We start from the raw sequence: 14208 nt of genomic DNA, 5'->3' as shown, positions 1-14208 counted from the left end.
AGCAGTTACAGAGTGTGGGAGTGTATCTTTCACTAGGAACATCTGTAGTGCCATCAGTCATCTGTGTCTGGTCTACATCTTACTAAACCATGGGGCATTAAAAGTTGCCATCAGAAAATGCCTTTTGTCCTTGTTTTTACCATGCACAAAAATTATACCGTAGACAGCTTTTTAGACCAAATTGTTTTATTTACCCTTGTCACATTCAGAAATACATGTATCAGGATCCTGAGAGACCCAAGATCTTACATCTTTTGACATATTTTACTATTATACTATAGTCAATTATTATATTACAATAAAACCAATGAAAGCTTCCATTATACATCAAGTGATATCATGCTATAAACCTGCAATGTAAAAGTGCCTAGCAACAACACTTGGTTATGGCAGAACCTTAAAGCATCATTTTTATTAACAGTTAATACTGTATGTGTGAGAAAATGCACTATTGCACCATGCCACTGTGAGAACCAAGTTGTGACAAATCCTTGAGTCACCAAGTTCTTGTCATTTTTTTCTTACTCTTTTATATAGTAATTCTTTCATCTGTATATTTTTCCTTTGTACAATGTATGTCACAGATATGGGTCCGTCTCCAGCCTCCTTCTGTCCTAGGACTGAATTTCCCTTCTCAGAATGGACAAATATTTTAACCATTTTGTCAGCCAACTTGACAAACATCAGAACTTCATAACATTTCCATCAGGTTGTCAAAAGTGCTAAAAACCTTAACCTTAAAAAAAATTTATCTGAAGCTAGCTGAATATGCCCCTTTAAAAAGCGGGAAATACTGTTTTTGTGCGTTAAAATACCCCCAAACCCCTTACGTGCATCTTTACTGCTAGACACCAAACTGAGAAGTCAGACAAAAGTATAGAGCTGGAGAATACCTTGTCAAATACATATAATGTATAAAAGTTCATTCTGGATCCTTTACACATCTATTAACAACTGCCCTAAGATCTGGGTTCTCCATCGCTGCTGCTATCCTCTCTTTGTCATTTATCTGCTTGTTGACTGAAAGAGGAAGAAACACATTCAGTTTTCAGGATCAAACCTTCCTTGGCTAGACATTCAGTCTACTAATATCATAATCATGAGACGTGTATGTCCTTAGTTTGGGAAAAATTTTCAGAGCAATGATGGTAGTGATGATTTTGATGCTAGTGAGACCTTTCCATGTTTATCTTTCCCTTTGAAACTCTGCATTTATCATGATACATAGGTGGCAAAAGGGGGCCATAGAAATAGAACTGGAGCAAAGACAACAAAGTGCAAATAGCATTTCAGCTCCATAAAAACTTGTTTTCTGTGCAACTGAACGGTTTGTTGAGGTCAACTATAATCACTTCCTGTGCACAGGATCAGGTTGTTCCTACACCTGATTCAAGATCACTATGAATTGATAAATGCATAATGTTGTACTTACTTTCTGGGCCTGTGGAGTGTGATCCCTCCTTTACAGTGATATCCAGCTAACATGAAAATGGAAAGAAAAGGTTGTTACCATCTTGCTATCTTCATATCTTTTGTTAATGGAATTTAAAACATCTACAGGATGTATCATTAGATACTTAAAACATGATTTATGACTAACATTTCACAATAAAAATCAAGTTACTGAAATGAAAAGAAAATGTAGCAAATTTGACAGTGGGGTATTAGGAAATTATAATATAAATAATACCTTGTAGTGTTGTGGCAGATTGTTTTCCAGTTTTACTCTGAGGCAAAGACCTACAGAAGAATAACAATTGTTGATATGATTAAGTCAGTTTAGCAAAAAAAACATTTTTTTTGTATGGATATAAAGACAGATAATGCTTACGTTAGTGAGCGTCTTTCCACATGAATAAGGCATAGGAAAACGGATGTTGTGTTTCTGATTACTGTCCTGAAAAGAAATAGTCACTCAGATATAAGATCAAAAATTTTATATGGCCGCTTCGGTAAGCATTTTTTTTTACTAGGGTTGCTTGGTTGGTTGGTCCAAGGGCATTATAATGTCCTTGGTTGGTCGGGTAACCTGAAAAACAGTTTTCCTAGGATCAAGATGACTAAAGCTTCACCTATGAGAGTAGCCAATGAGCAGTGCGGTACAGTAGGTGTGAACTCTATGCTGATGTGGAATTTGCCCTCCCCCCACGGCTCCACCTGGACTCCACTCTCGTACACAACATCCAGCTCCTCTAACGAGTTGTCCTTCTCAGGGTCACGGATATCTCGGATCAGGTCTACCATGGAAAAAACACAGGAAAACAATACATTAACCTGCATGGCACAATGCCATAAGAAGGGTATCTTATACACTGCAGTTATATCAGGCAAATACACAGGGTCCGGCTATTAACCAGAACACACCGGAATACTTGTACACAAGGTCACCTGTTAAATCTAGTATCAAAATACAGTATGTTTTGATGAGTAAACATAACGCTAACGCAGTTACAAACATTGTTGAGTTTGCATTTGAAACAATAGTAGCACTACAGTCACACAATGGAAAGGCTTTTCGTTTCACGGTGGTTTTAAGGTCACGGTAAAGAGTTCACCGCTAAAACTGCAAAAATAAAACCACCGCGAACATTTCTGCATTTACAGTACATACCTTGAGTACATACTTGGTTCTCAGGGCTTCCAAGCAACTCTTTAGTACAGCTTTATGTGGTAGAACACAGAACTACATGACACAGATTATACTAATTCTCAAATGATTTAATTATTAAGTTTATTATTCACCATAAATATTGATTGGTTTTACTTCATCATACACGTATTTCAGTCATTTTGGTCTGACCAAGGAGGTCTCTCCAAACTGAATTGAATTTCGTGGGCAAGTCTTGCTACATTTCCATGCAGTTTCTACACAGCCTGTATAAATCTCAGCTGCGACATCTTACACGGAAGAAAGAAGCGTACGACAACGCCCCCCTCCCACAACTTACCGTACACAATATCAGACAAGTCGTCTAGTTCCTGTCGTAAGACGGCATCCTTAGACATTCTAAGGACACACAAGTTGACCTTGTACGGTTCTGGTCTAGTTATGGTGGAGAAGATGGGCCGGTTGAAGGAAAAACGACAAATACTTGCGAGGTCAACCATCTTCTCTGGGAAAGTGCGTTGCCATTTTTGTGACCTTTGACCGGTCCCACCATGCATTGCTCATTGCAAAACAAGCTTTTCTCACCGAGTTCCGATCCTGTTTGTTTGGTGTACTTGTTCATCCTGTCTGTAAAAGTCATATGTTTGCTTCGGATACTTGTTACTCGGGACCCAGAAACTTGAGTTTGCATTGGAATAGTGTTGCATTGCTTGCTGCAGTAGATTCTAACAGTAACAGTTGAGATAAGCGTTTATGAATGCATTTAATGGCTGATGATCTCTAGAATAAAAGGTTATACATTACAATGCCTTAAATAATGTGCTGTTTCTTAGACAAATGATTATTCCTGATATGACAAGAGCAGATTTTCAATCGCCCGTGGTTCGGCGTTATAGTTATTAAAAGCAACGTCAGCCATTTCAATAGAATGTCACGTAACGTTACGTCGCTTGCAATGTAGCAAAAGTATTACGTCAGTTCTGTTTTCTAGGCAAATACACACGTCTGCAGCGTGACGAGGATTTTCAACTGGCGGGCCATGTTCATTAGGGCCATTGACAGCGATGATTGACTCTTTCACACGGACAAGAAAAGGGACTGCAATTAGCAATGCAGCAGAGAGAACGGTCACAATAGCTAATCATTAACTTACATTCCAGAGAGAGAGAAGGGAGTGGAAAAGAAGCGACCTTTCAGAGATAAAAGCAGACTGAAGCCAATTTTCAGGGTGGAGATGAAGCGGATGACTTTCTTTTCTGCTTGAGTCAAGACAAATTAAGGTTAAAAAACACACACACACAGACATCATAGATTCTACATTCCTTCTAGTTTATTCAAGAGAGACAATAAGTTGATTCTAGTGGTTGCTCTTGTAAATAGTATTCGTTCACTACTAGACAACATTATCAACACAGCTAGTTTGTATATGCCTGGTATAACTGCTTTCCTCACATTGTACATGGGTTTGGAAAACGCTCACACTTTGGGACACTGCAAATTGTACTTAGAAGTTTCAAATATGACCCCATTAAAACACAGACACATGTGGTTGTTCAAACGTGTCAGTTTACGAACGGTTTCCAGCTAGGGTAAGGTGTGGAGCTGCTGTTTGTGCATTTACCTTTCTTCTTTTAGCTACATATCTTATTCAAAACGCCACAATGCGATTGAATTCTGTGAAGACCGTCAACTACTAGTACTATAAAGCAACACAGCAACAAACACCCATGTACTTAACGACCATCGCGACATCATGGCTCTGGCGATGAGACATATCCAGGAAGTTCAACGCAAAAATCTTCTTCATTTCTGTCTGGGTTGGATGGGACCCTTTTTTCAATCATCGCTTCCACAACTACAGTTTTGGTGTTCCCCCTTTCGTCATCAGAATCAGACGGATTGTCATATGTCTTGCTTTCTGTTGGTTTCCGGGACAACCTGGTCGCATCTTGTAGTGTCGGAACATCCGATTCTTCGGAAGCGTCTACAAGTTGAGGTACTTGCTGAATGTGTTGCGTTGTGTCTTGGTTTGTATCGCGGTGTCTCCGGACAAGGGTCGTACTGTTGGTCCGCTCCCGTCTCCTGAAGAATCTCCCCACAGCCACCCGGACTTCTTCTCCCCTGAAACCGTAGATCATGGGGTTGCTGAAACACGGAACGGTCAAGTACACCAACTGGACAACACGCTTGAGTACACTTGAGATGGTTGTTTTCTGTCCTAACGCTATCATATGTCTTATCAATCCATTTGTGCAGACCGCCGTTATGAATATCATAAATATGGCCAGATGAATGGATATTGTTCGCCTCGGTCTGTGATTGTTTCCTCCCGGGCCTTGTGGATTTCCTGGGGGTCCACCGACTGGTACACCCCCGTCTTCCCCGGCGTTCTGTCTCTGGATTTCTCTGTAAACTTTGAAGTACGAGAAAAGAATGAATGCAATCGATACGACGATTAGCACTCCGCTAATATCTTGAAGAGCTTTAGCAACGCTGGATTGCCCATCGGCGCCTATGTCAACGACTGTGCAGAACAGATTAGTCTTTTGAATGTGGGAAATATCTATTCCGGCTATGGGGGTAAAGATGACAGAAACAGTACTTAAGCTGATGCTCCAGACCCACGCAGCTAGGACCCTGGTCCAGGTCCAGCGAATGCCATCCACCTCCTGGTAATGGAAAGGGTTACAGATGGCTTGGTAGCGATCCCACGCCATCAGGAGTAGAGTAGATATGGTGCAGGCAGCTGTGCCTTGATACACAACGCACTGCGTTAGGCAGAGGAAAGCAGAATCGGTGGCGCTCTCACTTACTATGTTCTGTATGGAGTTCGGGATACAAACCAGGGCCAGGAGGATGTCTAAAATAGCGAGGTTAACAGGAAGGAGAAACCGCGGCTTCTGCAAACTCGGGGAGCGCGCGACGGCAATGATGAAGATGGCGTTTAGACCGAGGATCAGCACCAAGGACGGGACCAGCCAGCACACTTGGAGGACCTTAGCCGTCAGACTGGAGGCAAGGAAGTCGTCCTCCTGATCGTTGATGCTGTGATTATAGTCCGAAGATCCAGTCCAGTTGTCCCTGATATCACCAGGACTTGTACGGAAGGATGCGGTACTGTTTAGTCCCACTGAGACGTTAGTGAGGTTAGACATGTCGGTCTGGAGTAGTCAGTTCTCTCGTTCTGTCTGAGACTGTGGTACAGAAGCCTGTGCCCAATGAAGACCTTTCCTCGTTATGGTTCTATCCTTTTTTTCTGACGTGCGTTTCTCAGCTGCAAAAGAAGGAATGTTTGGAAGCCTGAACGCGTTGAATCACATCTAATGAAGAGGCTGACGTGAATTGGTCTCAATTGGTAATTTGGACACAGTGGTAAGATAATAGGCCAATTGTCGAGTTTGACCTTTCTCTTTCTAAGAACTACGTAAACCAAATACCATCGATCACAATCCCTCCATATTCAGGACTATAGCTTTTGCTGACCAATGTATCCGGAAATACAGACAGACAGACAAACAAACAAGCAAATAGACAGATGGTCAAGCAAACAATACCTCTATTGTTGACTGTGGTAACGATGTTGTCTAAATCAGTCTCTACTGTAGAGACTAATATGCATCTTCTATGTGAAGATTGAATTTTCAGCGAGAAACCAAACTTTGGTAATGCTTACAGCCAAGCTCAACATAACGTCCGTTGCTCCTTTTGAGTAAGAAGGCTTGAAACCTCCAGCTATTGGGCAGTTCACAATACAATACATTGCGTATAGTAAGTATAGGAATACAGTAAGTACATTATCGTACCGCCCCCAGGCTACAGTGAGCAAGAAGACAGTTTCTAATGTGAATAAAAGTCGTGAGCAGTGATGTTATGCCTACATGTTATGCATGCCTACATCGTGATATACAATCAGTTAAGTCTGAAGTAAAATAAAGACACCTTTCTTCACAACTTTCATTACTTTTATTACTTTTATGTTATAACTTCCTTCACGGAAATAGACAATTCAATGGCTGCAATCCGGGCTGCAATCGATGATCGACTCTTCGCTGCATGTCAAGGGCGACACTAAGTGGATTAAAAAAGAATTGCACATCAGTAATATTTCCAATACGATTTTACATTGGATATATCTAACAGTGACCTCTAGCAGCCAAGAAAGATAGATGCTCCAGTATCATAGACTTGGTCAGAGCCAATTCTAGATTTAACCAATCAGAATATTAGATATTAGAAAAGTCTAATGGTTATTGGACTTACCCATTGGTCATCATGCATCAACTAATCAACACGTGTCACAGGGACACACACGGTTTACTTTAGTTGTGCTATATTCCTGCAGACAAAACATTAGTCAACACTTGGACCAATCAGCATCCACATTACAAAGTTGACAGCTTATCTTTTTCTCATTTATTCCGCAGAATTACAGTGGCGTCCTTGTACCACAACGAATTGGTGAGGCGACTGGAAATGAATAACAGACACGATAAACGGTGCCTCTTTAACAAACGGAGAGTCTTTAATATATAGAGTTATCATTTGGCAAACATTTGGTACAAGCCAGAACATTGTGATATGAGCAAGCTTGATTTCAAGTGTTCCGAAGTTTTAGCTTTCTGTTTGTTGCTGACTTGCCAGCAGTAACAGGTGACCTTGTCCCGCACAAGAAAGTATATAAACAACAATGACCTTTGACCCGACACGCGGGATTTTCGCGCCAATTCTGTGCTTGAGGCAGGACTAACCAGACCTGAACCGAAGATCGTGACGTCCAACCCCTGGTTCTACTCGACATTCAGTGCAGGAAATCAGGTATACGTGGGCAGTATAGTTTCAATCAATCTGTCATTGTTTCATTATTTACTTCTAACGTTTCTATTTATAATATAGATCTTGTTGTGGCCACCCTCCCAGCAGGCCCGATATGCTCGGTAATGAACCGAGCATATCGGGCCTGCTGGTAGGATGGTTTTGGCATGGGGGAACCTTTATTTATGATTTTAAACGGCAACGTGACATTTTCACGTTCTTTGTACTGGCCTGTACTACTAGTATCTAGTCATGTTTCCCCGAGTTGAGTGCAAACCGAAACTAACCAAAATTTTAATCAAAGACTGTCGTGCAACAGTTGTTTTCCTGCTTCATTTAGCGTTCGAGTTCAAGCCATGGTAAAAACACAACTGATTAGACTGGGCGGAATTACAGCCCCGCCCCTCTTTGTGTTGTTGACAGACAACATTCCAACAGAGGCACAGAGGCCTTTTGTGAATCGCTGTGATAAGTAACTCTTTAACTTTAGTTGATACCCGGTCAGGGAGAGGGTACAATTTAGGTAAGATGATCAATATTTGTGTTGTGCTTGACACAGAGGCACCTTACAACACTTATCTCCATAGCCTAATGTTTATAAAGGTGAGATTTATAACTGATATCATTGGGCTGTTCAAACTTTGTTGGGGTGGGTGTAAACTTTCTATGGTTTATGTCTCAACAACGGAACCTGTTCTGTTTCCCTTGGCAGGTGCTGACCATGCTGGACATAATCCTAGCCGTCGTGGCTGCCCAGTTCATCGGGTTCCTGTGGTACAACCCCCACACCTTTGGCAACATGTGGCTCAAAATGACCTATCCACCCTACAGGAAACACGAGTTTGGGAAGTACCCAGACCACGTCTGCTATGGATCAGCGTTTGCTTCAGCCTTGAGTGTGGCCTTGCTATTGTCATATATGCTGTGAGTACAATATCGACTTTTTTGGCAACACTAAAGGGGTCTAGTCATTTACCCCTCCCTGGACAAAGAATTGGTAGATAGTCAGTACATAAACTCAAGAGCAACATTGTCTTTGGTCAGTTAAGATTCCAGTTTTTAAATCCTACGCTTGAGGACAAATATCATCCCTAAAACCTTTCCTTAAAATTGAGGAAACAATTATCTACTGAGAATTGTGAAATTTAGAAGGTCCTTGGACTGAGTGATCTTCAACTTGGTATTGATGGCAAGAATATGTCTGTTCCCATTCACTTAAGTGAGCATTATTTGGCTCTTTAAGGTGTAGACACAAACTGCAAAATCCAGATATTATACAACCATGAATTTTTGTCCATGATGATCACAGTTTCAATACTACATGTAGCTCCCAGCTAGCCTAAACCAAGGTTTTGTCAAGCTTGAAAAAAACCTTGCCCAAATGCAGCTCTGCTTTTATCAGCAATGCATCCTTTATATATCAAATATTTATGTTCTTCCTTCTCCAGGCCATACCTGGGTGCCACGACCCTGTGGGCATCAGTGCGGTCTGCCCTGCTCCTGTCAGCCCTCACCACAGCCGTGGAGCTGCCACACCTCACATTTGGTGCCCAGGAGATTGGCATGTTCGCGATAGACAAAGGCCACAACATGGCAGTCATGGTTGTGCAAGCCATTGTCCTCTTCCTGGTTTAGAAGTCAAAACCCTTTCTAGTTGTTAGAAGAGTGAACTTTGAATAATGATAAGGTTCATTCTTGATGTAACTACAAATATTATTTTAATACTTTACAAAATGTGTAGCTATACTTTCTATGTAAGCATTTTATCTGTTGTTCAGCAAGAAATATGAACACAACTATATAAAAACAGCTTTGTATTGGAATCACCATACAGAATTTTATGTGGAATAGGATGAACATCAACTGTCATACATGTACATCATACTGTACGTGAATCATCACCATCATCCACTGGATGTTGAATATTGTGTTGCATAGAAGTGACTTTACAGTGATAGCAGCAAGTGAGGTTGTACTTTAAGTAGTACACTGAGTGAATATATAATCCATATCTATATCATAAATAAATACAGGGGATAAAGTTCCTTTTTTTCAAATTACAACATCTAAAAACAATTATCGGCCCATTTTTCTGTGCCTCATATAAGGCCCTTAAGTAAGGTAGCTGAGTCTGTCACATCAAGATTGTTTAAGATTGTAGTAAACTGTGAGGTACTTAAAAACAAACCTGCTTTATATATAACGGTTGCAGGCTTTCATAAAAAACAGTGATTTTTCTGTGCCATGATAAAAAAATATATATTCACAAATATGTATCATCTACATGCAGCAACATAACCATCTCTTTATGCAATATTATATTTTCAATGCAATCATAGGCATTGCAGTCTATACATGGTAAATTTTCTTTCACACATTTTTACAATAGGCAATTTTCTTTGAATATTTGCTCTTTTATCTTTGATACAACATCAGAAGTAATAGTTGTAAGTGATCATTATCATACATGTATCAGTTTTTTATACACAAGCATCACTAATGCTCTCTCTTGGACAATGTAGAATTTACATCTATTTGATATTCATAAACAGCAATGACTGGCATTGTTGCTAGAATATACATTGAAATATCTAAAAATGCAACATACTGGTGAAAAGGTGATACAGCTAAGTGGAGTTGTGTTTGTAGAGTACAGTTGATTATTGTAAGATTTGTTTTGAAGTTTGTTCATTATATACAAACTAAATCGCAACAGTGACTATAATGTTTTCATTTTGATTGTGTCAGACATTCAACAGAAAAAGAATGATAACAAAATTTGGAACACTTCTGTACAAGGAATTGAAAAATCATTGAATACATAAAACTTTTAGAAATCCTTGTATTGATTAATTAGAGTATGACAAAAGTATGCTAAACTTTTAAATTCTCAAGATTAAAAAAAAAAAAATTTAAAATTCATTCGTGGCATGGAAGCCAAATTTCACTTATTTCACTTATTAGATTACAGAACTGAAGTAAAATTGCAGGCAAGGCCTGTTTGAGAGTTTGTCCCAAGGGTTCCTGTAGAATAGTCCATCAAATATGACATCTTTCATACTTTGAGGGAAACTGTTACTACCGCAGTACCGGTACTATATAATATTTTCAAGTTGTTTGGTCCCTTCTACTGTGAGAGTGAAAGTGTCTCCAACCACTTTAACTCAAATGAACTCAATGAACAATTGAGCTTTGTAACCCTTCCACTGGTCGTGACATAGAAGAAGGACTAATCTTTTCCAGTTGGATGGGCGACAACAGCCGGGATGAAACGACTTCTTGGTCCAGAGGCAGGGTCACTAACCACTGGACTACCCACACTACTTGTGGATTAATCGTAAACTGGTTTGAAGCCAGGCTTTTTCTGCCCACCAAACTGTACTGGGGTGTTGTTGTCAAAGGGAAGTGCTCTTGGGATGGCTCCCTCTCCTTCTGTCAGTGCTCTGTAAGGGCTGTCATCATCTTCTTTCCCTGGAACAAACATATGAGATTATACTAAAGCTGTCTTGAGAAATCACTCAACTTGAACTATACCAATTCTACTTTTTGTTTACGGCACACCAATTCAATTTCCTGATTCTGTTTTCTGATTTGAAAAAAAAAGAAGATCCCATGCATTGTTTAGGATACAAATCTTCTGTTAATCATTGGTTCAGCTTTTGTTCTCAAGACTCACCTGTAAGCACAATGTTTCGCAGGTCTGGCATCTCTGCAAAAGGCAAGTATTCCTGGCCTGAATGGAGGGAAGCAGTTTTGGAGTCAGTAACTTCCATAGGATTACAGTAAGTATACATCAGTAAAGAATAGACTGAGTGTGTTTTTAGTTACCCGACCAACCCTAGCAAAAACCTGTTGACCCTAGCCTTTTTTTGGGGGGTGAACTGCTGACAAGGGACATAAAATTTTGAATCTTAGTTATGGGAATGTTGTAGTTATTGCTTTCCAAAAATGCTTGTTCTTGTACAATGTACATCTGTATAATCAAAACATGATGTTGAAAATACCTCATAGTTTTACATTTTCTGAAATCTAAAGGAAAAGAATCTACCGACCCTAATTTTTTTCTAGACAGCAATCAGAAACAAAACATTACTATTCCAGGCCCAAATAAAACATGTAATTATGATACTGTTAAAAATTCCCCCCCCCCCCCCCCTTTTGAGCTCACCACAAGGGATCCCCGCCTGTCTCCTCATGTCTTCAGTCTCAAAGAGCGTCTCATGGTCCTCCCAGTGCCGATCACACGCAGCACACAGGAAATTGGACTCAAACTGACTGCAGCGACAACCTGGGTTGGTGGAGTGATGAAAATACTGTAAATTTATTTATTATCTATTGTACAGTAAAGTGACAAGAAGTTACATGTTACAACACTAAAACATTTCTACTTTACAAAGCTTGCAAGTAACCAACACTGATCTTTACAATGTCTATCAAAGATTTATTACGAAGCAGAAGATATTGTTACCCTTTGCCTTGCATGGCTTGTAGGAGTTGGGAGAGTGCTGGTCGTGGGGGTGTTTGCAGCGACACTTTGCTCTCCACGTGCTTGGATCAAAATCCCGCCGACGCTGGAACCAGAACTCGCCCACGTCCTCGGGACGACCAGGAACAAAGGCAAAAGCTTTGCACTCACAGCCCCCCATCACACACTTGACTTTTACACTCCTACCTGGAGATTAAAGGTATAAAAGATTTGTTTACAGTTAAACATGTACAAGAGAACACCTCTACGTAAGGAATACCTGGCCATTGTGATCACTTTTTGGTGGTCCCTTAGATGATTTTTCTTATTAACACATTAGCATCATGAATCCTGTCTATAGTGACAACTGTCCACATAGACCAGATTCTACTGGTCTCCAGAGTGGTGTTCTTTTGACTGTGTCATACATTGATATTTGTCATCACCTATGGGCAGACTTCTTGTTCTTGGATTCACCACTTCATCTTAGACTTGTCAAGTTTCAGCTTGTGATGTAGAAAACTATTAACTACTTTTAAGATAATTGAAAGACCATCTTGTTCCTCTAATGCAAGAAAAAGCATTCAGTGCAAAATAAGTGTCAGAAGGAATCAGCACAACAAAAGGAAATTTTATCTTCACAGAACAATGGTTTGTTACCTGTGTATTGTGCATGCTGATTGAGTAGGTGACCACAGAAGCACTTGGACATGTCACCAACCCTGATACAGTCCCAAGTGAACTCTGGACATCTCCATCCAATGTAGACTCCTGAAACAAATAGTACAGCTTGGATGTATTTACCTGTTACATTCATAGTTTTTCAGAGTACATTTTTTTTTTTTCAATCACTGTCATATTGCATACATGCATGTAGGCAAATCCAATAACCAAGTCGATGATAAACTTCAGTTGGGATCACATTTAGTTGGGATCACGTTCACGTTTTGGGTTTCACGGATTTTATTTCTTAGTTTTTGAATTTCTGAAAGATAAGAATGGAAATAAAAGTGTGACAGACATCCTGTGATAGACCTTATGTCAAACCAGTCTGGTTAAGAAGGAATTTTCTTATTTCTTACGCCAGAAAACCTGTAACTAAAGCCATATGTGTGAATATGTGAAATGAGAAATTGAATAGGTTTGTATAATAGGAAGCGGAAGCGAATAGATCAGTCCACAACAGGCGCTGCCTTCCTCGACTGAAGATGGTATAAAGGTGGTATAAAGGTATAATATTGCACAGAGGAAGCAAAGTGAAAATCACCTGTCCTTATAGCAGCTAGGGCAGCTTCTCTCTCCGGATCAAAGAGAGTTTTCACCTTCCCTGCAAAGTCATCGTTCATCGCTCTGGCAACCGATATCAGCTCCGCCTTCTTCGCTGGGATGACAGGTCTGGCTGTGTAACCTGAAGGGAGGAAAATCGAGGTGGAAAGAAATATTGCAATCGCAGCAAAACAGGATGTTGCTGTCAGTAATAAATTTTTCACTTTTGATAGGATGTTCTTGTCAATAAGACTTTTTTAACTATTGACACTGACAGGCAGAATGTTTGATCAAGTCAAACCTATATATATACATTGTATTGCATGATGAAATTATAGGAGTGAACTTAAGTATAAGAGTGCCTTGATGCAGGTTATGTACTATTTGTAAATGACTGAAATAATGGTACAAAACTGCAAGTACATGTCAATGTCAATAACAATTAACAAACAATAACACCATCACTATCGACAGACTCGATATGAGAAAAATTACCAGAAAATTGACTTTGAATATATTCGTCCAAATTTTGGAAGATTTTATCATGTCCATAACTACCTTTGATGTCTACAGACCACAGTCTGCAGGAATAACATTTTTAGAGAGAACAGTACTGAGTGTATTTAAATTTTAATAATACCTTTGGGAACGATGAGGCCTTGCTGCCTCTGAACTTGACCGCCACCTCCCCGTCCAGCCCGCATCAGTCTCTGATCTCCTTTCGGTACTAAAGCTCTCTCCATGTTCATTCCGGACTGCCCCGCCGGCGTTGCCCTTGGAGACGGCCTTGACGCCAAATTCTTACTTTTCGGTCTCGCTCCGCCGTGGAACGCCCCCTGCCTCTCACCGGCACGCCTGACATGCTCGTCGTTGGGACCGCTGAACGTGACGTTCTGTTTCGCTACCTTCTGGGTCGGTCTCGTGGACGGTTTGTTCAGTTTTCCACTAGAAACTGTTCTGGAATCCTTTTTCTCCGCCATTTTTGCCTTTTCTCATCTGCTAGCTACGTACCTGCGTAAAGTTTTTTTGCTAATTAAACGCATCAACACGCAATGCA

General features: G+C 40.3%; 4 protein-coding genes across 5 annotated transcripts; 1 reads left to right on the top strand and 3 right to left on the bottom strand.

The window, feature by feature from the left end:
- Window positions 1–164: 164 nt before the first annotated feature.
- Window positions 165–3165, bottom strand: LOC136428288 (cytosolic iron-sulfur assembly component 2A-like). Its single transcript, XM_066417682.1, has 5 exons — window positions 2949–3165; window positions 2073–2237; window positions 1691–1740; window positions 1433–1478; window positions 165–1020 (listed from the first exon to the last, which is right to left on the bottom strand). Exons 1-5 carry the CDS (start codon window positions 3163–3165, stop codon window positions 923–925), a joined length of 576 nt encoding a protein of 191 aa, XP_066273779.1. The 3' UTR covers window positions 165–922.
- Window positions 3166–3941: 776 nt separating this feature from the next.
- Window positions 3942–5879, bottom strand: LOC136428281 (olfactory receptor-like protein OLF4). The gene has a single exon (XM_066417675.1). The coding sequence runs from the start codon at window positions 5761–5763 to the stop codon at window positions 4360–4362; it is 1404 nt and encodes a 467-aa protein (XP_066273772.1). The 5' UTR covers window positions 5764–5879; the 3' UTR covers window positions 3942–4359.
- Window positions 5880–7307: 1428 nt separating this feature from the next.
- Window positions 7308–10133, top strand: LOC136428276 (uncharacterized). 2 transcript variants are annotated; one of them, XM_066417664.1, is made up of 3 exons: window positions 7308–7423; window positions 8133–8344; window positions 8869–10133. In XM_066417664.1, the coding sequence occupies exons 2-3, from the start codon at window positions 8142–8144 to the stop codon at window positions 9053–9055; spliced, it is 390 nt and encodes a 129-aa protein (XP_066273761.1). In that variant the 5' UTR covers window positions 7308–7423; window positions 8133–8141; the 3' UTR covers window positions 9056–10133. The 2 variants fall into 2 exon arrangements, with proteins under 2 accessions (XP_066273761.1, XP_066273762.1); XM_066417665.1 differs by lacking the exon at window positions 7308–7423 and adding an exon at window positions 7842–7943.
- LOC136428275 (protein FAM221B-like) lies at window positions 9122–14182 on the bottom strand. Its single transcript, XM_066417662.1, has 7 exons — window positions 13792–14182; window positions 13153–13293; window positions 12546–12656; window positions 11889–12092; window positions 11589–11708; window positions 11097–11153; window positions 9122–10891 (listed from the first exon to the last, which is right to left on the bottom strand). Exons 1-7 carry the CDS (start codon window positions 14129–14131, stop codon window positions 10752–10754), a joined length of 1113 nt encoding a protein of 370 aa, XP_066273759.1. The 5' UTR covers window positions 14132–14182; the 3' UTR covers window positions 9122–10751.
- Window positions 14183–14208: the final 26 nt, after the last annotated feature.

This window comes from Branchiostoma lanceolatum, chromosome 2 (genome assembly GCF_035083965.1).
Source record: "Branchiostoma lanceolatum isolate klBraLanc5 chromosome 2, klBraLanc5.hap2, whole genome shotgun sequence".
Classification (NCBI taxonomy): domain Eukaryota; kingdom Metazoa; phylum Chordata; class Leptocardii; order Amphioxiformes; family Branchiostomatidae; genus Branchiostoma; species Branchiostoma lanceolatum.
This window is presented reverse-complemented; position numbering and strand designations above follow the sequence as displayed.